The 25,407-nt window shown below is 43.5% G+C and overlaps 1 protein-coding gene across 1 annotated transcript; it reads right to left on the reverse strand.

Annotated features, from left to right (window-relative positions):
* Positions 1-4,696: 4,696 nt before the first annotated feature.
* Positions 4,697-21,153, reverse strand: LOC104483772 (uncharacterized). Its single transcript, XM_086744563.1, has 24 exons — positions 21,090-21,153; positions 20,914-21,006; positions 20,756-20,814; positions 20,529-20,621; positions 18,963-19,090; positions 17,462-17,608; positions 16,241-16,312; positions 15,189-15,356; positions 14,997-15,093; positions 13,904-14,121; positions 12,690-12,843; positions 11,624-11,832; positions 10,275-10,392; positions 9,175-9,380; positions 8,425-8,542; positions 8,177-8,343; positions 7,952-8,052; positions 7,739-7,860; positions 7,570-7,620; positions 7,292-7,475; positions 7,086-7,209; positions 6,004-6,100; positions 5,692-5,793; positions 4,697-5,162 (listed from the first exon to the last, which is right to left on the reverse strand). Exons 2-23 carry the CDS (start codon positions 20,940-20,942, stop codon positions 5,711-5,713), a joined length of 2,745 nt encoding a protein of 914 aa, XP_086600689.1. The 5' UTR covers positions 20,943-21,006; positions 21,090-21,153; the 3' UTR covers positions 4,697-5,162; positions 5,692-5,710.
* Between the last annotated feature and the right edge of the window lie 4,254 nt (positions 21,154-25,407).

The following is a 25,407-nucleotide window of genomic DNA, read 5'->3' on the forward strand; positions in this document are numbered from 1 at the left end:
AAGTTGTTTAAATGAGATGCACGACAGCAGAATGTAAACATGTTTGGAAAGCAGGCTGTGATGTCATAACAGTGACCGTTTTTTTCCAAAGTTTAATTTTGGACATTTCTGGATGCATTAAGCACGTAACTTGCTTCCATTTTTATATCTTTGTGCTCTGTCTCCAAAACAGCATTGATAATTTAAGGACTTGGCATGTTTCATGCAGCCTCAGTCTCAAGAATTGGGAGAGTTGGTAAGAAACTCTTTAGAAGGGCCTGTTGTGATAGGACAAGGGGTAATGGTTTTAAAATAGAGGGAGATAGATTTAGACTTTATGAATTTTTTTTTTTTTTTTACAGTGAGGGTGGTGGAGCACTGGAACAGGTTGCCCAGAGAGGTGGTGGAAGCCCCATCCCTGGAAACGTTCAAGGCCAGACTGGATGAGGCTCTGAGCAACCTGATCTAGTCGGGGATGTCCCTGCTCCTTGCAGGGGGGTTGGACTAGATGACCTTTGAAGGTCCCTTCCAACCCAAACCATTCTGTGATTCTATGAACTCTTGGTTGATGGTGAGAAGGTGAGCTAGAACTAAGCCTGTTGCTGGCTTACCATGACAATAAAATGAAAAAGGCATTATGAGCGGTTGAATGTGACCTATGAAGTTTTACTTTGAGAGTAGAGATCACAGATATCTTTATGCACAGAACACTTTAAATGACAGGATATAGATAAAAAAAAAAACCCAGCAAATAAATGTTTTAGAAGACAAAGATGCTGGTAATAATATCCTTCCTACTTCCCAGCTGGTGGTGTTTTGTCAGTGTTGCTTAATTACTTGTAATGTGTTCATTGTCACATAAGTATTTTACTGGACTGGGAGCAATTTTATGGCAGATTCTCTGCAGTATTTCCTCTCTCCTGTAAAAAGATGAACAGTCGTGGTGCATTTTGGCATAATTTGGAATTCTTTCAAAGTAATTTTAGCCAGTAATGTTCTCGCACACATTTTCCCCTTTCACGTGCACACGTGAGTCACTTGCATGATCAGACCAATTGCGGTTTTCAGCCTGAAATTACTAAATCGTAGTGTGTGGTGCTCTTTCACTCGGGCCTGTGCAAAGCCTGTAAACCACCTTTAATGACGTAAAAAAAAGACTTGAAGAGGAGGATGTGTTTAGTAACTCCCCTTGTCCTGCAAGGTTTCCTGTTTGTAATCCTTTAAGAATTAAAAGTCTAGCGGCAAGTGGTAAAATTCTTTCTATGTTGCGTTCCCACATGAAATTCAGACAACCTTTTAGCTTGTAAAAGGAGCTCGCAATGCAGAGGTACTGTGGTGCATTCTTCACCGGGCTTCAGGGGTTGTCTCTGCTTGAAAATTAAACCTTTGTAGAGCGTCTGGGTCAGTCCGGGCTGCCCATTCCATCGCCCTTGCGAGGCGTTGGCTAGTGAAAGTCACGGCACCGTCCCTGCAAGTCCAACAGGTGGTTGCTGCTGATGTACATTGTCTGTCTCTTTGGCCAGAAATGTCTCAGATGTGAGTAATTCGCAGCTGCATTTCCAAGGTTTCCTGTGTATAAACCTACTCTCCCGAAGCCATTGACTTTCCTTCACACAGCCTTCCCTGGCAGCCACTCCATTTTGTTTGTTCTCCATAGCTGGGATTAATTTGACAAAGAGTAACAGCGTTCTCACCTGGTGATTTACCTCTAAACTTACAAAAAATATGTAATTTCCTTACTACATTACATGATTAGGTGGTTTTTTGTTGGTTTTTTTTTTTCAGCATCTGGAAAAACAGTCTCTAAGATGTTACTTGCTAAGAGAACGAGGCAAAGAATCACATCATCACCCTGTGCTTTTCCCTGGTACCCTATTTGTCCCGAAACACGGGAAGAGGAGTTGTCGCACCACTTGCAGTGGTGCAAGGCCTTTCCCTTGCTTTTACAGAAAGGCAGGAAAAGATGACAAAATCCTAGGTTAGCAGGGCACAGAGCAGTACGAGAAGTCTTTTGTGTATGTTTAGTGTGAGACGCAGCGTGGGGAACAAGGAGAGCCATTCCAAAGGGAAAGCTGCAGCACGTTGAGGGGAAAGGGGTGGGGGGGGGGTCATCCAGTGGCCAGAATAGGTTTCTCTTCCACGTGCTTTCCCTCTGAGCGGGCAACAGAGGTAAGCCAGCATTAAAAATCTGAAAACCTTTGGCTGTTACAACTGAGGACTGCACTATGCACTGTGCCGTTTAGTAGGAAACCTTGGTGAAAAGTAAATGAGTAGTGCAAGGTGCGCTATTCAGATTCGGCGGGGAATGAACACGTTTGTATCAATCAAGCTCAGCTATGCAGGACATGCTCTCCCCTGGCTATCAGAAAGGGAAGGGTTCAGAAAGAGGCAAAAGCAATGTTCCAAACTGAAGATTGCTAGTGAAGGATAATATTCTGTCTTCTTTTGTGTTGGCAGATTATTGTCAGTCTGCGTAATCCTTTTAATAGAGGCAGGGGCTGGATCAGTAAAACAGATTCCACCTCGGCCTGTGGCTTTCAAGCATGATGGAAGGGATGGTTGCTTTTCATGAAGAATGTTTACCGTGAGGTCTGGTCAAGGTGGAGGCCTACCTAGCAGCATGTTGTGATCATCTGAGTTGAACTCTAGTTTGTTTCTGAAGATTAACCATTTCCAGGATTTTCCTTGTAGAATTTCTCTTTAGTTCGTGAGCAGGGAGGGGTTGGATGCAGTCCACAGCACCACTTCCTACAGCCCATGACCATCATGTTTTTCATCACTCGTGTCTTTATGTTGTGCAATAAGCATGTGAAACGGGTCTGAAGGATATCTTCATCTCCCAGCAAGGAACAGCTACACCAACCCTGTCATAGACATCACAACAGTAGGTTTCAACCTAACCCCTCTTACTATGGAAAAGGCTGATCCAAAGTCCAGTGCTTTCCAGGTTTACGTGGGGACTCCTGTGTGCCTGTGTCAGTGCATTTAACCTCTCTTGTACCTTCTTAATTCCTTTTCTCTACATTGGCTGAATAATGAAGACTTGTTCAACTATAGCGGTGTGACCAGAATGGCTCCTGAAAGCCTAATCCAAGAAAGAGTTTAAGCCCATAGGCCTGAAAACTGCAATCTAGGATATGAGTTAGGTGCTGAAGTTCCATCCACAACACCTGAGAAGAGGGAGTAATTCCAGGAGAACCTGGACACAGAGCAATACACCATGCAATAGCACGGCTGAATCGTAGCTTGGGAAAGGTACCCTCAGAGCTAAACAATGGCTGCTTAACACGCTTGTCTGATTCAGTGTGAAAAACATCATCTGCCGTGAACAGCAGCCAAGGTGGTAGGAGGAAACCAAGGATGTGGAATTTCTCTGGCTTGTCTGTGAGAATGTGGGAACCTGAAATGGCAGTGGAAATGGGAGCACAGTTATGTCTCATCTCTTCCCTTTCCCTCCCGACCTATCGAGGAGAGAAATGTCTCCCCATCTGCTGGGGGGTGGGTGGATGGGGATGGAACGCTGCTGGGCTCCTTCCTGTGTTTTCTAGAGCAAAAGGGAAAGATCTGGGATATCCCACTTGCTGCAGAGGAGTGTACATGATTCTGGGATATCCCACTTGCTGCAGAGGAGTGTACATGATTCTGCTCTACAAGACGGCAAAGTGAGCGAGCCTTAGTGATGCAGCACCTGACCTGATGCTCCTCTACGTGGAACTAGACAGTGTCCCATGAGCACTGGGAAAAGAAGAGCTAGCGTTTCATCATTGTGATTTAACCTTCATCCTAGTTTACAAATTTCAAAAGGACTGCTTTTTAGATTAACAGAAAGTTAACCTAAATTGATGAGTTTGTTACTGTTAACATTAAAAATGGGGAACGTGCTCGCATGACTCCGCAGTGTTAGCTCTGGACAGTAGAGTGCACTGCTCATACAGCAGAGGAAGGCGTCTCCCAAGCTGCTGCTGAAGGGCGTCTTGGGATCCCAGCACCCCCTGATTCCTTTTCACAAAACTTAGTCCTGCAGTAGATACAGCTTTAGGACTACATTTAGTCAGCAGTCATCACAGGCATGACTGCAGCTTTTGGGAAGCGTGCCATGTGTGTGCACTGATCAGTGTGTGTAACCTAGCCAGAGGTTAGGAAGAAGAAGAGGCTGTAAGAGAAGAAAGAGAAGACAGAGGCTGTATGAGCTGTGCAAATCCACTGGAGACTGCTCACGTGTGGTGTTAGCCTGCATCGGCACCCGTGCGATTGTCCCCCCTTCATTGCTGTTGAACACCTACTCATGCTGCAGGCACAGTGCAGGCACATCCTGAGAGCGATTACGGGTGGTCATGTGCCTGGTTTGTCCTTGACCTCTAGAAAATGACTCTTCTAATTTTTATTCTCTTTAAAAAATGTTTTCTGTGGGCACAGGAAACAAAATACCAAGTGAGTTGTCCTTTTTACTCATGTTAGAGCATCCATCTTCTCCCATTTTTTATAGTTAGCCTTTTCCAGACTCGGGCAGGCGAGAGGAAAGTGAGGAACTAACAGATTTCCAAGGTCAATACAATGTTACAGACAAAAATCTGCATTAATGGGAAAAAAAAAAGTATGCCCTTGTGTTGCATGTGGAAGGGGCCCTAAGCAGCAGATTCCTTGGCTCTCTGAAGCCAGTGCTGCTATACCAGATGGTTGCTTTTGCACATTAGCAAGGAGATGTCCTGCACTTACATTACTTTTCACATATTTTTATTTGACTTTTTGGATTTGCACTTTACACTCACATGGGAGGATTGGCAGTCACTTTATGAAACGTTACAAGTAGCAGCCATAATCAGGGCTGGAATAACTGTAGTGATCTGCAAGTCCACATTTCAACAGTTGGAAGAAACAAGAGGTGTTATTTTGCAGCCTTGGGTTATTTTCTGGGTTTGTTTTGTTTTTTTTTTTTCCTTTCTTTTTTTCTTTTCTTTTTTTTTTTTTTTTTTTTGTAGCCACTGCAGAGAGACAACAAGTTACAACATTTACTAATCCTGTTAGCAGACCTTAGCACTTTCCAGTGCTGTAGTGCTGCCCCGAGTCCCACAATCTGATCTTTTCACTTCAAGCACGGTAGTTCTGGTGCTCACTGGAAGAGGTAGCTCCTGTGTCTGATTGCACCATTCAGAAAGTAGCCAGCACAGCAGAGCCTTCAGGTGCTGTTGGAGACACACAGAGTGAAGTGGGGAGTGAGGCTGGAGCACACATCTGAATAGCTCTGGTTCTCCAAAGGCAGACGAAGCTACCGGATAAACCCTAACAGTTTGGGGGATTTGTATCCTTCAAAAGAATTTGGAATTTGATGGTGATTTGTGCCTTACTATTTGTTTTTCAGAATTTTGGATCCATTTTCTTTCAGATTGACTGCTGGGGGCAGTCCAGTTGAAAACCTGTTGAAATAACATCTGGTTCCAAAACTGCTTACTACAGCCCAACTCCAAGATGACCTGCTCTACTGCTGGCACCTTCTCCAGAGCCATGCCACCTGTGTTTGGCTTGGCAGGTAGCTCTCCTTCTTCCTGCTTTTATGGCCTCAAGCTTAGACCAGGAGACTGCAAACCCTGCCTGCTCCATAGTTCTTGTCTCAGAACTTACTGTTCTAAGATCTTGAAGGACAGGCTATGCATTGCTTGTGTCACAAAGCGTGGTGACTTCTCTAGATGAGTACACAGAGCCCGGGGTTCTTACCAAATTCACTTGGCATGCATCATCTTAGATCTGGATCAACAATTCGGACTGGTCCAGCAAGTACGTAGCCCTGGAGATTGGCTGAATGGTGACCTGGAAAAGCTGAGAATGATACACAGTGTGTTTGTGTAGTTTTTCAAGAATGCATACATCCTGCATGTTAAGTGCTAATGTATTAAAGTACAAGCTAAAGGTAATGTTATACACTTCATGTTCAAGGCATTTCAGATGCCAAAACCAGAGATCCTAAATCCCTTAAAAATATCAGGGCAGGAGTGCTTTGCAATGGCTCTTTTTCTCCCAAACACCTACCCTTCCTCTCCCTGCTTGAGCTGCACTGTCCTCTGCAGGGGCTGCCAGGCAGTATGTTGGTAGGAGAGCAGGCTGCCACCAAACAGTGCACATACACCTGAGGAGAAGAAAAAGTACCATTTGGTCCATATCAAATCCCTCTTTGCAGAGCATTGTTTTGTCTTTTGTCCGCTTTCTGCAGAAGTTACAGCTGATTAGACTTAGGCTTATCTGAACACTTGCATGTGGCATCTTCTAGCTGAACCTGCTTTGAATTTCAAATCTGGTGTCAAAGAAGCCCTCAGGCAGTTTGGTAACTGAGAGGCTGAGACAGGAGAAGTTAAAACCTCACGAGCTGTAGTGAAGCTATGTGTCAGAGCTAGACAGAAACTCAATCTAGTGCTAGATGTGGCTGTGCACTTAGGAAGTAGCACAAGCCAGAATTGCATCATGTTCATTTCTAGCAAGTTCATGGGTTGAACCTCTTATGAAAGGCCAAGTAAAAAAATTATGTTGTTACTTAAGATGCCGAGGCAGGGGCACTGCCATGGGTCACATTGGTACCTGTGCTAGAGTCCACTGAACTGGGTGCAGTAGGAGCAAAGCACTCTCAGCTGACTGTCCTGGGTTCTCTTTGCTCTTTTTAGACTTGTTAGAGGAGGGCAGACCCTCAAAAGTGTAAGACCAAACCCACATGCCTCTGCTTCCCTGCCCATTGGACTGGCATCTGAGGAGATTGGCTGACTGGCTGGGATAGATGGGAGACAAGAGAGCTGAATTCATGTGGATGTTATGGCATGGAAGCTGACTTTTCTGTTCTAGCCATTTTGACCCTATAAAAAGTCAGAAACACCACATAAAAATCACATTTACATACCAAACCCTGTTGTTTACTCCAGCCAGTCCAATCTCAAAACTGTGTTGCACAGCGGATTTGAGAAGAGGACTAAATTAAAGCTGTGCACCAGTCAGGCTACATGGGTTGAATGCTGGCTAGGTCTGAAGTCTGTGAGGTGTTTAAATTGGCTATTGTTTAAGCGGTCTTGAGAAGTTCACAGAACGGGATCTGTTAATGGTTAGATGAGCCTTTGACTTAATCTTACCTGTTCCAGTCGATGTGCCAGGGTCCTTACTGCTAGCCTTTTAAAATGAGAAGGGTGTTTCACCCTGGAGCTAACAGCTACTGGGCAGAACTCTGCAACATACTCACTGCTGTTAATCTCACACCTATTTGAGAGAACAGATCAACAGATCTAGAAGAAATTGGGGCTTCTTTGATGAAGGCATCAGCCATTCAATAACTACTTGCCCATCCACAGTGATGTTCCATCTTGGGGTGCTGTTGAAGTCTAGAGACCCGGATACCCAGCAGTTTTCCAGGTATAACTCAGCATCGAGGCTCTCGTCTTTCAGCTCCATCTCAAGAAACATGGGCTCCACAAGTTGCTTGAGTATTGCCACATTGGGCTCGTAGAATTCCGCAAAAGATTCATCTCGAGAAAACGTCAGTGGATTTTGTTGCTGTTTAATTTTATTTAAATTAAGACACGTTTGGAATTTTTCTGATTTTCTTAGAAGGAGACTTACCTTTGGATACTCTTGAAACTACATTCAGGGCTTGTCTTGTCCTTCTGTGTACTGCAGAGAGGGAAATGTTAGTGAGGTTCTTTACTAGGAAGCAGAGCATGTCTTAACAAGGGAACTTAAAACAGAAAGAGTCACAGAAGTTTAAAAATTGAGGAAGAGAATTGCTTACCTGCAGTATTTGGTCTTGATACCATTGTACCGGAGCCAAAGAGTGGTGATGTGGATGGATCACTAGGGAAGGCACCCAGCACTAGGGTCTCTTTTGCTTGATAGTAGCACAAGACTGTCAGTCTGTAGTAGGAGAAAGGGTAATTTTTGTGTCCCCTTTTACTTTCCAGCAGCTGTACCAAAGTCAGCAGTGTCAGTGAGCAGTAGCTCCTACCTGTAGTCTGGATCTCTTGTGATTATCGGGATGCTGTGTCTTGGAAGAGTCTCTTTCTCATAAGAGATTTCGTTTTCATAAATAATGTGATCACCTTCGAACTGTGCATATGGGAAGCTCATTAAAAATTGAATCTTCTCAGGAGCTGGGGCAGGGGAACAAAAGAGAAAACACAAGAGAGACAGAGAATTCTAGCAGGTGTATCTGCTTTTGCCATGGGCTTACCTTTACTGAAGTGCCACAGGTAGTGACATGGAACTTGAAGAAAGCATGTCCTTCGTTATACTCTCTAGGCTTGCAAGAGCTATCCCTTAGTTTGGTTTTACTCATATCAATGGCAGGAACTGTCTTCATTTCGGCAGATACCATTACAGTACCATCTGGGTGGCATACTGAGAAAAGCAGAGACTTGGTTATAAACTCAAGGAAATAATCACAGATCCTTTTATTGATTGATCACTTGCATAACTTACTTATAAATGCTGAAGAATTAAAATTGCAGCTAACGGAGAACATCTGTAAGGTCTCCATAGTTCTCACTTTCCTTAGGGCAACATCAAACCTTGCTTTAATTTTCTGAAAGGACACTTCCTGTGAAGGAGGTGATGGAAGAGGTCTCCTGTTAAGGCACGTGGTCCATATGTGCAAAGTTCTGCTCTTTAGCTTGTACCGCTTGAATACTAACAAGTCACAAGAGTTAAATCAGTGTGAAGACTCAAGCCTGTTGTAACATGGGGGCAGAAGTTTTCTGGTATAAATTAATTGGTCACTGTCACAGAGATAAATTTTGGCTGATTACTGTAGAATAGTTCAGGTGTTTATTACAGCATCAATTTTCCCCTGCCATGTCTTAACTTTTCTACAAAAAGTTCCTTAAAAGAGCTTCTTTCTTAAAAGCTACATTGAAATATTGTTTCTGGCTCAGTGCAGATGGGACATTTTGCCTCATCTTACTAAAAATACTGAGGAGTTTGTTTTTGAAGACTTGGTGCATATCTTTTAGAGACCACTTAGCACTGCAGATTGCATAATGCATGGTATTAACAGAAGGGTCTGTGTCCGATATCTCTTGCCTTACTTGCACTGGCTTAGACTCCTTCCCTCTGGAGGTTTTCCAACGTGTTTAATACTGCAGCCCCACAAACTGTGACTGTAGGGCTGTGGCTGTGTGAGCAAACAGTCGTACATGCTTTAAAGAAGGCATTGCTACATGGTTCATGTACCTCATAGATAACTCCCATGGCAAACAGAGGTATTTGCAAGATCAGGTGTGTAGAATTGGTAGCTGCAAGATACCCATTGGTAAGCGCAACGTGCCGGTTCAGGAGCTTGTTACCAAGATACAGGTTCCAATACTGGTGCAAGCCAAAAGTAGGCATGGCTAGATACAGGTTTTCTTCATCACAGTAACCAGCTGCTTCTGGTAGTTCTGCGGGAAGAAGAGGGAATTAAGAGTTAGCAATGCAGGAGAGTTTGAGTGATGATGTTTTACCCAGGCAGGGCTTTCTGTCACAGGTAAATTTTGCACTGGCACTGCAGCAGCACTGTTACGTGCATACTGGCATCGTCTGCAGGGCTTTGGCTGTGTTGTGGATGTAGCCGCCCATAATTGGTGGCATGGGGAATCCTCATGCTTTAGGGGTGGCCTGCCAGCTTGCTTCCAGGACTACTCCCTGTTTCAGTAAGGCAAGCTGAGCTATGTATGTAAATACATCTTTTTGGTCAGCCTTCTTTGGGTTAAACCCAGAGCTATTTCAAAGATAAAATAGGACAGTGAGGAAACTCTGTCACCTTTGTGACATCCAAAATCTAAGAAGTTTGAGAAAATAACCATTAGACCTCCTGACTGTTTCAATAACCTGCTAAGTACAGCCCTTAGTGGATGACTGTCTCCTTACAGAAATGCTGTCTTTGGAGTTCACAGCAATTTATTTGAGTCCTTTGAGTTCTGTCCTGGATGCAGAGGCAGAATTGCGTTTGAGGACAAACTGAAACTCATAGCAATGTCTGAAAGTTTTGCCAGTAGATGTATGTTCAAGTTATGAGGCATCTTGTTTGCTGAGTTTGCAGGCCAACTTCTTTGACACACTAGTTTTTATTGCTCTCAGTATCTCGAGGGCAGATCGTCTTGCCAGTATGCAGAAGAGCTGCCATCAGAAAAGCAGCAGGTTGGCTATGTTATCAATAATGAGCTATTGAAGGGTGGGGTTTTCCCAAAAGCTCTCATCCTCAGCCTAGAGCCATTCTCACCAAATTCAAAAATTCAATGAATATCTGATCCATGCTGTTGATGCAAATTAGTTCATATCAGGGGAAAGCTTACCGATATCAGCAATCACACACTCCACCTCTGCAGAATGATAATAGGGTGTCATCTCCGGACCCACACTTACAGAGTAGTTAATGAGGAGGGTATATTTTGTTTCATTTCTATTCACATACTGCAAAAAAAAAAAAGAAGGGTAAGGCTGCAGTAGCAACAGCTTCCAGCACAGACAGGCATGTGTATCCTGAGCAGCACTAAATAATTATTCCAACACCCTCTTCTCTCCTGCAAATAGCTCAGTCTCCAAAAACATCGTTTCAGTTGGCCTAAAACTATTCAGAAATCTGGACTGGATTCAGCAGCTCTTTTGGCCAAACATAAGTGCGGAGAGTGTAGTGCCTGTTCAGAAAATGGAGGCAGAAGTGAACACAGTGGTCTTTCCTCTGTAGCCCACTGGTGAAAGAGCTTGTAGAGGGCAATCTGAGTCCAAATCCTTATTCTTTTTTACTGAGAGTGTGGGCTGAACCCAGGAGAGTGAGTAATTGGTAAGACAGAAGGTGTGAGGAGATGCTGTGAGAGATTCCTCTTGACAGACTAATTTACTTCACTAAAAGTGCCCCCAAAGCAAAACCTGCTGTTCAACCTGAAAGAAATACTTCTGAAAATTTTTGGCTTGCTTTGATCCTTAATGCAATTTAACTGTGGTTTGACTGCAGCCTGAAAACTATTTGTGCAAGTTCTGTGCAATGTTGTTCCTTGTAAGAGAAAACAGCATCGCAGACCTGTGTGATTTGGTTGAAACAGTGGTAGAGGACTTGCAGCTATGCATCCTCCCACTAAAATGAGAGGTTGAATTCCCTCTGTGAGTTTATACTTTTTACAAATATTTAGATTAGAAATGGTCTGAAGCTTAACAAAATTACATTTAGAATACCCTGAGCTTGCCTGTACGTGCTGGCACAGTGCATGGCCTGTGCTAGCGGTCAAATGGCTCTGCATAAACAGTAGGTTCAGGAATCACTGGATGTTGGTAATTGGTGTTTGCAGGATTGCAATAACTGATCTATTTTTCCAAGGCATTCCTGTTTCAAGGGACAACATTTAATAGAGATTTGACAAACCTCTTCCTGCTGGGTGTGCACTTGGACATAAGTCATGCTGACAGACACAGAAGGAAGTCATATTTCATACCATCTAATCACACTTTGTGCTGCATGTCTCCCTGAGACCTAGGGAGAGCAAGGTGGGGACACACAAGCCTCTAATCTTAATTCAGATGAGCTCAGACTCATTGACACCTTTATGACTGAGGAGCGATTGTTGATGAATAAATACCAGACTATGTTCTGAAAAGGGACTGCCCTGCCTCCTCCACTCAGCTGCTGAAGTGATCTGCTGTATCTTACCTCCTTTAGAACATACGGATCATCAAAAGAGACTTCCAGGATAAATCCTTTTGTTCTATTAGAAAAGGGAGTTTCATAAATCTTAAATCCGTGGTGCTGAGCTTCCCTCAGGGTAAATGGCACATTTCCTATTGAGATTGCCACCAGAGAGACATCAGGAAGAAAGTGTCCAAACGCAACATTAAATAGCCTTTCCTCTGGCACAGTATCTGTAGGGAGAGAACATCAAATTATTGCTGATGTGGATCAAGTAACGATGACAGTTGGGGTGGCCTCCCATTCAAGTTCCAGGAAAGTTAGCCAACAGCCATCTCTTTAATGGCTCTGATTAATGAGTGTTTGTGTTCTAGTCAGATCTGAAATACTCTGAGTACATGAGAATTGCTTCAAGCTGCAGGAGATTAACAACAAATACAACTTTATAGCAAGTGGGTTCAGTGACTTTCTAGAGGTGCACTATGATGTGCAATGACTTTCCTATAAAGAAATCTAGAATCTAGTTCAGCCACATAAAATATGGAAAAGCTATCACAATGTATGCCAAAAGGCTCATTTTTCTTTCTACATCAGTTATCCAGACAGTTCCAAAGATGTTTAGTTTCTTAATGCATTGGAAATTATCATTAAAAAATATCACTGCATCACTGGTTGGCACAGCAGTGATTTCAACACACTCCCAAGACAAAAAATGCAGGCTGTTTTGGGGAGAAAATGCCATCAATGAATGCTATCCTAAGACAGTTCTCCCTATTATGGCAATTGCACAGCGCAACATCTTTATCCTAAGGTCCCAGTGCTCACTGGAAAAATACAGGTGTTAGTGTGGAAGAAATGTTCATCATTAGCAACTGCTAATTTTCATTTAATCCTGTAATGATAAGTGATAAATGGTGCATCCATTAAGGCTAAAGATTTGGGGGTTTTTAATAAAATCTTGCATCTTGGCTTTGGCTAGCAAATTGAGAACGTTCTGGTGAATGTAGGTGTATGGCAGAGGTCAAATGGAGCAATGTATAACACAGAAAAAGCAAGAAATTGGTAAAAGTCACTGAAAGGAATTACTTACTGTTGATAACAGTTGGTATTTGTGGCATGAAAGGTGTGGTGATGGATTTGATGACAGAATACTTTGTGGTTTGCCAATCTGCATCTGTCCACGTGTGCTCCAAGAACAAGTCAATACTGTAAATGACTCCGTATACACCACCAGATATGGAGCTCTAGCAGGTAAAAATTGTAATTAAGTTTTAATTTTCAATAACTCGATAGAGAGATGATTGAATATGGTTAAAATTCTTACACTAGAAAGAGAAAACGGTATTCTAGTACAATTTGGATGAATTTTACTAGGGGTCTTGTTTGTTTGTTTGCTTGGCCCATTTGTCTGGACCATATTTGTCTCAGATACTGCTGAGATTCTCAATAAGGAGGTATCAGGGTTGAGGGAGTGTCCTCATTAAATTTAGTAAGTAACCATATTTGCTTTTATGTTTTTGCAATCCCTGGACTACCAGTCACATTTCTCATTCTGTCCCAGTTCATTCTGAAAGTTTGTCACTGCTTCCAGCAGTTCTTCAGACCAAGCCTGTCTGGTGTTACATACACATAGTGATGTAAGTGTCCACTAATACACAAAACAGTGAACTTCTGAAGAGGGTAAATCGAAGTCACACCGATGTCATCTTCACAAAGGAAACTGGTAAAGAGCCTTGTGAGAACATTGCCAGTTCCTTTATACTGGACATTTCTTTGGACACTGCCTCTATATGTGTAAATTATAGATTGACATAGATTATACTATGTCCAAAGCAGGTGGCTGCACCCAAACTACATGTTGGGAGTCTGTCCCATGCTTAACTCATGCTGCTTGCATGGAAATTGTCTAGGAAATTGCTCATTGACCCAGGTCAGAAGTGTGCCAGGACCAGTTTCATCACTGACCCAGGTCAGAAGTGTCCCAAGACCAGTTTAATAATCTAACAACACAGATAACTGAACTCTAGTGCCCAGGAATCCCTTCACTCTTAATTTATTAGCATACTTTATAGGTTATTAAGAAAAGACAGTCTCTTGCTTCTCTCATGCTTTGTAATCAGAGATACTTAGTTTCTCAGTAGGTGCTTTCAACATACAGAGAAGGAGCACCTAGGTCTTCAAATATTTCTTATATCTAAGAATTTTAAGTAGCGATCAATCTCTATTTGGAATGATTATGACTTAGAAACATCTTCCACGGTGCAGGGCCTCAAATGTGTTAGTATGTGACAGGTTCATACTAACCTTTAGCTTGCCTCCTTCTGCTCCGATAGGGATAGTTATTCGGATGTGTGTCTCGTTGTACTCCAGGAAGTAGTTCTTCTCCTCTGGACTTACTATGACTCGGCCATCGACTCCCATTAAAATGTTTTTAGACAGAAAGGTGGATTCTTGAACCACTAATGTGGGGATAACACTTGGCACAGTCCATGTTAGCGTAGTATCAGTGAAACTGATGCCATCTGTTGAGTTAGAGAGACAGTGCTGGAATGCCGGGCAATTGGAGTTACTAGTGAGTCTTTGCTATGCAATGGCTGTCTTTCCCTGACTCCTTTTCACCATGGTACCTGTACAGCTTTCACTAATTAAACATCTTGTAGGATATTGGCCGACTGATGGCTATTTTGACACAGAAACCCTGGTGATCAAAGTAGACTTGAATCACCAGTTTTAGGTGAGTAACTAATTTATTCAGAAGAATCAACAGTCATGCTCCCAGTTACCTGCTCTGTTGTCCTTCTGGTCCCTGGAGTTTTCCCTTACTGGCAAAAGGAATGAGGGACAGCCACCTGTTTGGGCCTTCTTGAAATAATGGCTTCAAGATCATGACAACTTAAAACATCCTGCTTCCTCATCAATTTTTCAAATTAATACTGTTCTGTGAGAGGCAGAAGGTGCAGCCACCACTGTTCTGCAAAAAGCTGGGCTAGTTTTGTCACTCCAGAGAAAAGGACTAGGTGAGTCCCAACGATGCAGAACTGCATTCCCTGTGTGGAGTTGTATGACAGTGGAGAGCCAAGGCTGTGGAGTTAGTCCAGGGGAGGCTCCCTGGCCCTTCTGCAGCAGTTTAACTAATCTCCAGTTCCCTGCATCTAACATAGGGCTTTGAGAAACCAGACACAAGGCACGACACTGCACCAGGAACACAAGTAATGTAGCATCACAGCAGGGAACATGTTTGTCCGGGACTAGAGCCATGGACTCTTAGCTCATGTTGCTCGGAGGGCAGCTTGTAAACCTCTTCTCTTACAGAATAGGTCACAGAGAAATGAGGAGACTGTGTTTTCTACAAGCCCCTTAGGCAGTTATTTTTGGTGAACAAGGAAGAAACCCCTACCAACAGGACAGGAGACAGTTGTGTCAATCAGCAAAAGAAGCCACCGCTGCCTGTACATGGAAGTGGAAGTCACCATGTTCATATTTACACCATTGACCTGTTGGGATGCAGGCACAAAAAAAGAACTGATGTCTTAGAGAGGCAGTGGAAACAGCACAGTTCTGTGTCTGATGATTCAAAGCAACAACTCACCACACTGATGTCAGACTCGTTGCTGTGATAGGGCGCACGGAGGTACACTCGGGACAGCGTATTATTGAAGCTGTAGCCCAGTTTTGTTGCATCGCTTACTGTTATTCTCTTTCTCCCTGATGGAGAAACAAACATCAGTTGCCATAGCTGGTATGCAACATTTTGAGTCTGCAAGAGAGAGATGAACTGCATAAGATCTAAGTCTACAAAAGTCTAATAAAAAACCTATTATATTGTAGCATCTATTTTCCTATTAGAAGTTGGAGTAAATGGAGTGGCACTGGACACTACTAGTTCACTCCAAGCAAGAAACACCCTTGATATATATAAGCGTAAGGAATTCTATAGCTCTTTAAGGCATCTTTAGAGATAGTCTTATAGCAGCCCTGTAAGAAACTTGGGCTAGTGACCTTGAACAAATCCACTTGGACAAATTGCCTGTGCTGTTAATAAAATGATTGCTTTCATGTCTGTCAATTGCTGGAGCTGTCCAAGGGCCAAATGACAGGCCACCTTTTATAATACATAGCCATACTGTGTCAAAGACAAGTCTCCTGAAATGATAACCATTTGGGGAGATAGTAAAAAGGAAACATGTAAGGAGCAAGTAAGACATGAGAAAAATGGGACAAGTGTATATATTTCCCCCTAATACTTTCCAGCCTTAAATAATTTTCAGCTCAGGGACTCCTGGGCTATCTGTAGCTTCTTTGTATTTTGTATGTCTTACTGGATTTCTCTTCAGTCATTTTTTCCACACTCTCCTTGAGATCAAGCAAGCTTTTAGCAGCCACAACATCTTTTGGCAAGAAGTTTGACAGATTCACTACCCATTGTGTGAAGAACCACCTACCTTTGTTTGTCTTGAACACAGTTTCCACTAATGTAACAAGCATATGGCTCTGTTCTCCCATCTAAACGTCTTTTTGCAGTCTAGAGCTCTAAGAAAACTTGAGAGGTTTTTCAGCACTCGATGGGCGCTATGCCCCAAGAATGACTCATGAGATTACCAAGAAGAGGCAGGCTAGGAACAGTTAGGAAAGACTCCATACCTCTGGCAGTGCTGACATCCACGCTACGGTGTAGTCATTTGAAACTGCAGGGACATCGGTCTTCACTGACACCTGGGGACACAGAGGAGATTCTTGGAAAACAAAAAAATCTTCAGCATTATTACAGGCATGGGAAGCAGAGAGAGGACTTTCAGATTTCTTCTCCAGTGTTTGTTGGGTTTAGAAATCTACATTCGCTGGAGGTAATTAAAGTGTTTCCAGAAAGCTTCTCGATAGCGGTAATTTCTGTGGCCTTAAAATGAAGGTTAAAGCCATGACATTTATGGTGGTGCACCAACAGCAGAGGGAACACTTTCTGTATAACCAGGTAAATCATAAGTCCTGTTTCATATCTGGTAAGCTGTAAACTAGATCCCTCTCTGGAGGCTTTCAGGGACATCTGGTTCTCTCCACCAGTGGTATAGGGAAGCAGGCTATTTGCTTTAACAAGACTGATTTCCTCTTACCATTCAGGCTAACCACCTGAAAATGCAGGGTCTCCAATACCTAAGGTAGATGCTATGCTGTAAGGTTGCCAGCATGTGCTGCTGCAGAGTGAGGCAACTTCTGGGCACTGAGCTGGGAGTCAGAGTTTGCCCCTGACATCTGTACCACGGTTTGTGTTGCAACAGCCAGACGTGACTGCTCAGCCACAAGTCCGCATAGGATAAATATGCTTTCTTTGTCCTGCCTCTAGCAGGTGCGTACAAAAGGCAATGAAGTTTGTTCTGTTCAATGCTTTATTTCTACGTAAGTGTGTAGATGCTGGTAGCAGGCTGGACAGCCAAATCGTACCACCCAGCGGGAGGCAGGTTCCATCTCACTAGTGATGTCTGTGAGTCCTGTGACGCACAGGGGTGCAGCTCTGCAAACTCCAGGTTTTATTATTTCAAATATAAGGATGACATTCTCACAGGTGCTGCAGCACTTTACAACATAAAAGTAAAGCTCTCATGAGCTAAACAGGTTGGCCTGCCTGGCTGCTGATTTGCTTGCAATGGCCTGACTTACATAATCTGTACAGTTAAATGAATTTCACCGCTTGCAAAATACCTGTGACATGTAAACGTGTTATGAATAAGCAACTACTGTTACACGCTCTGCTGAATATCAGCAGGTCACTATTATGCCTGGTACACGGTGTAAAACCAGCTTCTGATGGGAATTTCTTACTGGCAGGGAGCTTGGATGTAGCTTCGCCTTCAGTGTGAAAGCTTTTACCTCCATGTAGTTTTCTTCGCATACAATTTCTCTTGAAGCCCAGGAAGAGTAGGAGCAGTACATAGGGTAGGTGTAGGTCACAGCTGCCCTCATGCTTGCAAATGAGGAGACCTTGATGTTCACAGTCAGTGAAAACAGCTCATCTGCCTGGGAAGAAAAACAGGCAGCTCAGCAGATGGTCCCAGGAGCGTCTGCATCGGACTGTTCAGCCCAGTGTCCTGTTTCTGAGAGGGGTTTACAAGGATGAGAACAGGTTGAGAGCTGTAGAGACAGTTCCTCCAGCCTACCACTTTGTCTTACGTGGTTTGTGCTCAGGGCTTTCTGAGCCAGAGACATTGTCTCTGCACTTACAGCCTTTGCCTCAGATCAAATCTCAGCACTATTCTTGTCACAGTATTAAGGAACAGCTAGTCAGGGGAAGGTCTGACTTTCCTCACCATGTGGTTTGCGTTCTTCCCATTCATGACTGCTATGTGCCTCCTCATGGAGAGAGAGTACTGGAGCTTTTAGTTTGATGTAGATAGTTCAGATCTGTCTGACAAATGCTGTTTAGTGTCTATCTTGACTAGCTTCAATAAGAGGTCCTCTTTGTCCTTCAGCTTTCCAGGAGCCAAACATGAAGCCATGGACTGTACTTCTATCTGACATGGATGTATATTTTTCTACAGAAAAAGGCAAAACCTTTCCAGAGAAATTTCTAGTCTGGAAACCCTGGTTATTGCACAGCACACTGTACACCCCCCCGTTCTTGTTATCATAACCTCTGCCCGTAAAGTTTTACCTTATTTTTTCTTCCAGGATCAGACAGACTAAACATGGACAAGCAATGAAGTTTCTACTCTGATGTGTTCTGTTTCTAGGTATGTTGCATCTCAACTAACATTTAGAAGTTAGAAATCCAGGCTAAACTTTTACAAATATTTTAGGAAGGGGTGAATCACTTTCCGGAGATGCCTGTTTTTCTCCATTGACTATTGTGGAAGCAAAACCAACTAGTTTAGACCAGACATTATCTTCTAGATGGCTAAAGTTACGTGAGACAAATCTGGGTCTAATAGATGCATATGATCTATGTTCCCAGGCATGTGTTAACAGGCACATTACCACACAAATTAAGCCAGGAAATGATCTGCCAGAATCACACTGCAAATGTTGCCTTTTCAAGCAGATGCCTACTTCTTTCCAGAGAGGCTTTCAAGAAACTCTCTGGCAAATCAGCAGCTACAAGGATATGCTTGAGAACTGGCAGCTAGTCAGCAGCATTAGGCTAAGTGTCATTTCATGGAGAGAGAGGAAATCCCATGTCAGTCACACTGAACAAACCTCATACTGGAGAGCCATTGCCTATTCATTTCTACACACCATCAACGCTAACTCCTTGAGTTGACTATTTCTTGAGTTCTCAAAATGTGCCAGTGAAATGCCATACAATACCACAATCTTATCTTTTTGGAGAGGATGGACTGTCTGAAGTTGTTTCCAGCTCATCTCTGGGTCTTACCTCGTTGGCCACGTGACAGCCAAGCACTGACGCACGGAAGACGGGGTTGCCCCATACGTCTTCTGACAGGACGTAGCCACAGCGAGATGCTATTTTCTCATCCAGCAGAATGGGCCCAGCATAAGGATCTACAGAAGAAGAGAATGATGCATGGGATAGAAAGCTCAGAGCAAGTTAGAGGGCAGCGTGGTCCTGAGGCCCCCTCAAGCAGCTGTCCTGAAAGAGGTTCAGCTGGGCTGGGTTCTGTCCAGAGACATGTGTTGTTGAGGAGCTGGTGAAGATGTGCTGGTATGTCCTCGAGTGCATGAGATAGTCTGACATGTCTCAAACTCACCCACATTATGTTTACTTCAATGCCCATTTCTTTGTGTCCTGAAGTTTGTGCCACAGCCACCTTGAAATACTATTATGGAGAGCATGCTGTTAAACCTATAGAGGAGCCAAGTAACAGGCACAGTGGGAGCTGGCTGCACTCAGCTCTTGATGCTGGTAGAGTTAATAACATCATATTCTGTTAATTATCTGCCCTCTGATTAAGGAACTATTTTAGTCTTGGGTTAGACACAAGAATCTGTACAAATAGATAGGATTTAACAAGCTGCCATTGTAATTTCTAGATTTGTCTGTCATCTTTGTACGTCGAACAGTACTAGTAACTGCTGTTTCAGTAGATGTATTCTTGCAGCCAGGATAGACTAAGGAGATAAGTGGGAGGAATTTTGGAAGAAGGAATAGCTTTTATGAGACAGCTGATAGAGCTGGAAGAAACAAACAACCTTTTTGTGCCTGAAGGCTGGTCTGTTTTTTCCAGCGGTATCAGTTGCTCTCATAAATACTATTGCTTCTCCCCACACCTTTGCTGTACTTGACTTTTTCAGTTCTGGCTCCAAATCAATTGAAAAAACCCAAAACCCAGAAAAAAAGTAGGCTGATCTCAACAGAAAGAAATCTGGTTTGGGGTGAAATCACATACTTTGTTCAATATGATGTGAACATTTTCTGGTTTTCATTTTGGTTAAGTAGATTTTTGTTTTCCTCAGTAAAGAGGAAACCCTTTGTTCAATCTGAAACAGGGTATTTAACTACATTGTGGTGTTAAATAAAAAGGAAATTTTAAAAAATCCTTTAATTGCTGCAGCACTCACTCAGCACTCGTTGAAAATGTATTTCACTGCTATTGTCATTTCTGCTGTCCAGGACAAACCCAAGCTGCAATGTTGCCTTTGTTTTCATTGCTAGACATATGTAAGGGCTCAGCAGAGGAAAGAATACAAGGCAAACTTGAGTTCTTCCTCCTCAGACCATCCTTTCTCCTTTCCCCAGCATGTTAGCTGTAAGGGGCAAAAGGGACTGTGGCTGCAGATACAAGCTTTACTCATATGTAGGCATATTGGCCAAATTGAGGTGCGAGAGGCCAGGTCTAGGTGGCAAGGATGTTCTGCAAGTTTTTTGGGGTGGGTTACCAATTATCACATAGATGGCAGCAGCATCCAGATCACAGACTCTGTGGTCACTTAGGTGATTCCCCAGCCTTCATGGTATTCAGGGCAGGCACTTGGGACTCACCATTGATTTCAAGCTGGAAGAACTTTCCCTGGAGAAAGAGTTTATTCAGTTTCATCCAAAAAATCCTGGAGCGGCAACTGCTCTCTACAAAACCTGGTGAGAGCACATACAGAGCAGATGAGCCAGTGGGACTGGAGGGCAGAGAAGAGACACATCTTGTTACAAGCAAAATAACCGAGTTCTCTTCCTTGCCTCTCCCGATTGTCCTCTTATCATGTTTCACCGACCTGGGGGAGCCATCTGCCTCCCTTGTCCCAGCCAGAACAGCAAGAAAAGCAGCCAGATCCTGCAGTATAAGTACATGAACAAATGATGGGGTGAACAGAGGAAAAAAAAAAACAATCGAGACAGAAAATGAACGCGGCAGCAACCGAAGTCTCATTACCTGCATAGTGAGTAACCCACAGCCTCCATCTGTCCCCACAGACCTGTGCATGGGCAGCAGAGTCCTCCTCCCTTTCAAGTAAAGCTTACCCAGCTGTGGAGAGTAAACTTGGTCAGACCCAGGAGGAAAGGTATAGCTGACCTTTTACAACAGAGATCGTGCTGTCTCCTCCAGACCTTGTGTGTGAATCAGGAGAGGCTGGTGGCTTCTGTCGTGGAGGGACGCCTGGGCTGAATCCTGCAGTGTCCTCCAACGTTATCTGAGCTTCTGGCAGTGGGAGGCAGCTTCCCTCTGGCTGGGAGGGCAGAGCACCCTTCTGCCAGCTATTTCCAAGGTCAGATGCTGCTGCTGAGCCTAATTTTAATGAGTGCATCAGAGGGTGCTTGGTGCTTTCCATCAACCCCTGTGAAGCAATCTCATTCCTTACAAGCCAGTTGGGTAGCTTTGGCTTCACGTGTTAAGAGTACATGAAACATTTTCCTGGAGGTATTTTAATGGGGTCTGCACAGGAAATACATTTTTGTTTCTGTGAAATGTCCAGTGACCGAGCCATGCCAGAGATAACAGCAGTTCTTTGGCAGCTACACGTTCTTCTTCTGTGGATCCAGTTAGGTTGCCCTTTGATTTGTTTGATTATCGAACAGTGTTTTGGTGAAAACATCTTGTTTTTAGAAATGCTCCGATATCACTGAATCAGTCAGACCTTGTGCAGGTCTGTAAACATCCAAACATATTGCCTGGGAAGAGAAAGCCATTGCACCTGGTGGGAGCTGTGGCTCTGGGACTGCAAGCGCTCCAGGAAGCAGAAAGGCTGAGAGGTTTGGTGAGCTAAAAATACAGCTTGCATGGCCTGGATGAGCTATGGTCGGGTGAGAAGTATGGTACATTTAGGTTGACATTTTAGCCATTGAAAAACAGGGCTCAATCTCCTTTTGGCCCACATTTTGGGGCATTACCCAAGCATTTTACCTTACTTTGGTTCACATCCATGAGCACAGCTGTGCTGTAGAAATGAGATTGTTTTTACAGTATACTTCACACTGCTTCGAGATAAACAAAAGCCAATGGGCACATCCGCTCACAGGACACGGTGCAATCAGCGTAATTTTCTCCTCTGTTCCCCTCTCTCAGAGGACCTCTGCAGTATCTGCAGAACCCAAGCCACCGGCCAGCCAGACACACTCACTTTGTACAGCAGGAGCTGGTGGCACGCTTGTGTGAGTTCTCTGGAGCGGAGCCACGGGGCTTTAGCAATCTCCTAATGAATGTCCTTTGGCCACAAGACCCCTTCTCATTCAGCAGGAGCTGAAGTCCAACTTCTGCAACAAACTTCTCACGAGCCCACACAGGACTCGCTGCGTGATCCTGGCCTGCATTAACTCTGCGTCCCCGCACTCAGAGTGACTCTTCATTGAATCCAGCTGGGACTGGAATTCGTCTGGAAATGGCAGTACTCAGATACCACAGTGATGAGTGTGGTGTAATAATGAGATTTTTGAATTTTGAGTGAAAACTTCAGTATATTTGGATAGCAAACAGTTCCAATTTTGATAAGCCACTTCCAAGAGCGATGTAGCATCTCTCCGAGATACTGAGAGTCAAAGTCTGAGGGAGCCATGTTTGAGAGAGCGTGATAGCAATTTATTAACAAACTGCCAGTCATCAGGACAGGTACACAACTGCAATTAGCTGCCTCCTTTGCACAAGCAGAGAGGAGATGAATTTCAAGATCTTTGGACAACTCAGAGCACCGTCATTACTTTGTTTCTGGCATTAGTCGTGGTTCTAAATGTGGCAGAAACGACTTTGGATGTGACACAGCAATTGTGGTCAGTGTGCGATAGCCAGCTCTTGGCCTCGTAGTCAACCAAGCAAAGCAAAGCAAGTCCAGGTCAAATGCTTTTGGCTTCCAAGGATCGCTTAAGTGCTGCGGAAAGCACTGTTAGCATGGGGCGGCTGGAAGCATCAGCTGCTTGTGGTCCCTAAAGTCCCTCTGGTACTCATTATAAAGGTAGGGAGGATAAGCTTGTGAATTCCAGGTTATTATATTTGTCTACTCAGTTTTCCTTGCTGTTTTGGCTGCATAAATGCACCCATCTTAATGTTCTTGTAGGGTAATAAACAGCTGCTGTGTTTCGTCGTTGAGATGATGGCATTCTGTGGTGGATAAGATGATTCATGGCTTGGGTTCTTTTGAGCTGTAAGGTACTGTATGAATGTAATGTTTTGGTTTCTCTTTTTTTTTTTTTCCTGCATGGGTCTGGAACTGGGTTTTGTATTATATAATGTGATTGAAAGTTTAAAACCAGCCACTTGGAGCAGCACACATATAGCACCTCTCCCAGGGAGGCTTGCTTTCAGTGGTGGAAAAAGGCTCCAGCTCTTTGAGTCATGGTGTTTGTCTTTCTGTTGTTCTGTGGCACTGAAATCCCCACGTCACCTGAATGCTACAGAAAAAGGCTTTTTAATTTTTTTTGTCTCAAGTCTTTTAATTATAACTTTATTTTTTTCTGACTGGTTAAAATGCAAGGAAGGCTTTTTTTTTTCACTAGGTCCCGTGTGATGTTCTTAGGTAAGCCTATAGTTTGACACGTAGTCTGAGTGTGGGATAAATTAAAGTGACACCCATTACTGGACAAAATAAGGAGGGGGAATAAAAGTGCATAATGATAGTTCTTGTTTAACTTTGTATAATACTACAAGATAATCTCACTGATGTGACCAAAATGCTCTGTTCATTTTCGTATGCACACACTGTGTTGCAGAGGGCTGAGGCCTTACTGTTGTGCGCAGATGGTGCAGAGGAAAATATACTGTGTAAGGATCAGCTACAGAATAATCAGCTCAAAGAGGCAATTTCTTCCTATCCCCATGAGCCAGTAGTTGGCTTATGCCCTGGGCTGTGAGGGTTTACATTCCTCATTTGTTATTATAAACCTATTATTATTATTATTATTATTGTCTATATAATGTGTGTTTAGAAAGTGACCTTGTGTTTATGCCGTTTTTATCTTTAAAATATGCCACACTCAAATTCATATGAATTCCAAAAAGCAACACTTGCTATCATTGCATGCCAGTAAATCGTTAAAGTGGTGGAAAAAGCGCAAATAAGCAAACCTGTGTAATGATGGGATTTTAATTTTTTTTTAATGTGCTATTGGTGTTAATTTCTGTGTGCCTGTAATGTTTGTGTTCACTGTAACTGAACAATAGAACTTTGTTTTTGTTCTTTGTGTAAATTAAAAACATCTGTTCTCTTTATACGAAAAGTTGTTTTTTAAAAGAAGCTGGTCTGATCTAACTAAATACCAATGCTGTGTCCACAATGAGTTACTATTAATATTTGGGAAAGGCAACCATCCAAAGCAAGTGTAATGTCAAATCACTGGCGGGAGTGCATATTTATTGCTCAAAGTGACAGATAAAAATGCAGAGGTTACAAAAACAAAATTCTTGCGGATGACTAATGATGCATATATATGCCCCCAATGCCCCATCACCACATTTACAATTGGCAGGGTGTTCTCCACCGCCTCCTTCTCCCCAGGATTAATTGACAAGAGACTGGTAGCTTGGCACTGTCCCTGGAGGAGCGACGCTGCTCCCACCTTCCCTCCGGCAGATACTGCATGGAGTGGCCTTCAGGGTGTTCTGGAATCTGATCCATCTATTTAATTTGTCTGATTTTTTCCCCACCTCACTCTGGTATTTGACTGTATGGGTTTATTTTCCGCCAAAAGCACGTGACTTTTTTTTTGCATCCAGGTGGAGGAGGTGGAGCATCCACTGTATGTTCCTCTAGTGCCTGTGATGTCAGCACGATGGTGGTCTTCAGAGTTGTCTGTAAAGTCCTGATATGAAGAAGTTGGCAGCCCAACATGAGTCTGTCATCCTTCTCGTGAGGAGCAGTCCTCCATTCAGCAGCAGTCTTCCTGAAGTAGCTCGAGGCTACTCAGAGAAATAAACACACTATTTGTCATGAGCACCACTGGCAGAACTGGGGTCTGAGCGGTTCAGCGCTCTCCCTGCCCAGGTGGCTATGTAGCCTTGTCACTAACATACTTGAGCACCTCAGAGATGATTAAATTATCCTCACAGGGAAACATATTGGGAAAGAAATACAGCTAATTAACATTTCTTGATGAAGGGCCTGATTCAAGAAAGCATCTCTACTGAGTGCAGCAGTTAAGCCTTTGCTTAAATCTCATTTATTTCAGTAAGATTTTAAAACAAGCAAAGCCTTTCCAGACTCTGGGCATGCAGAGCCCAGACCTGCTTCTCTCCTCCCTGTTACCTCCAGAGTCCTGTGCCAAGGGTGCCCAGCCTTTCACTGGCAAGAATCAAGAAAAAAAGCTTGGCTCTGCTAAAGATTAGGTATTTTATTGGTATGCTTATTGCAGTCAGTGCCACAACAGATACTGACCTATTATCAGGGTAACTTCCCTGCTCCCTCTTAAGATAACCCATCCCAAAGCGTCGTTCCCCTCTCCC

The sequence above is a fragment of the Chlamydotis macqueenii genome, chromosome 3 (genome assembly GCF_036417535.1).
Source record: "Chlamydotis macqueenii isolate bChlMac1 chromosome 3, bChlMac1.mat, whole genome shotgun sequence".
In the NCBI taxonomy this organism is placed as follows: Eukaryota; Metazoa; Chordata; class Aves; order Otidiformes; family Otididae; genus Chlamydotis; species Chlamydotis macqueenii.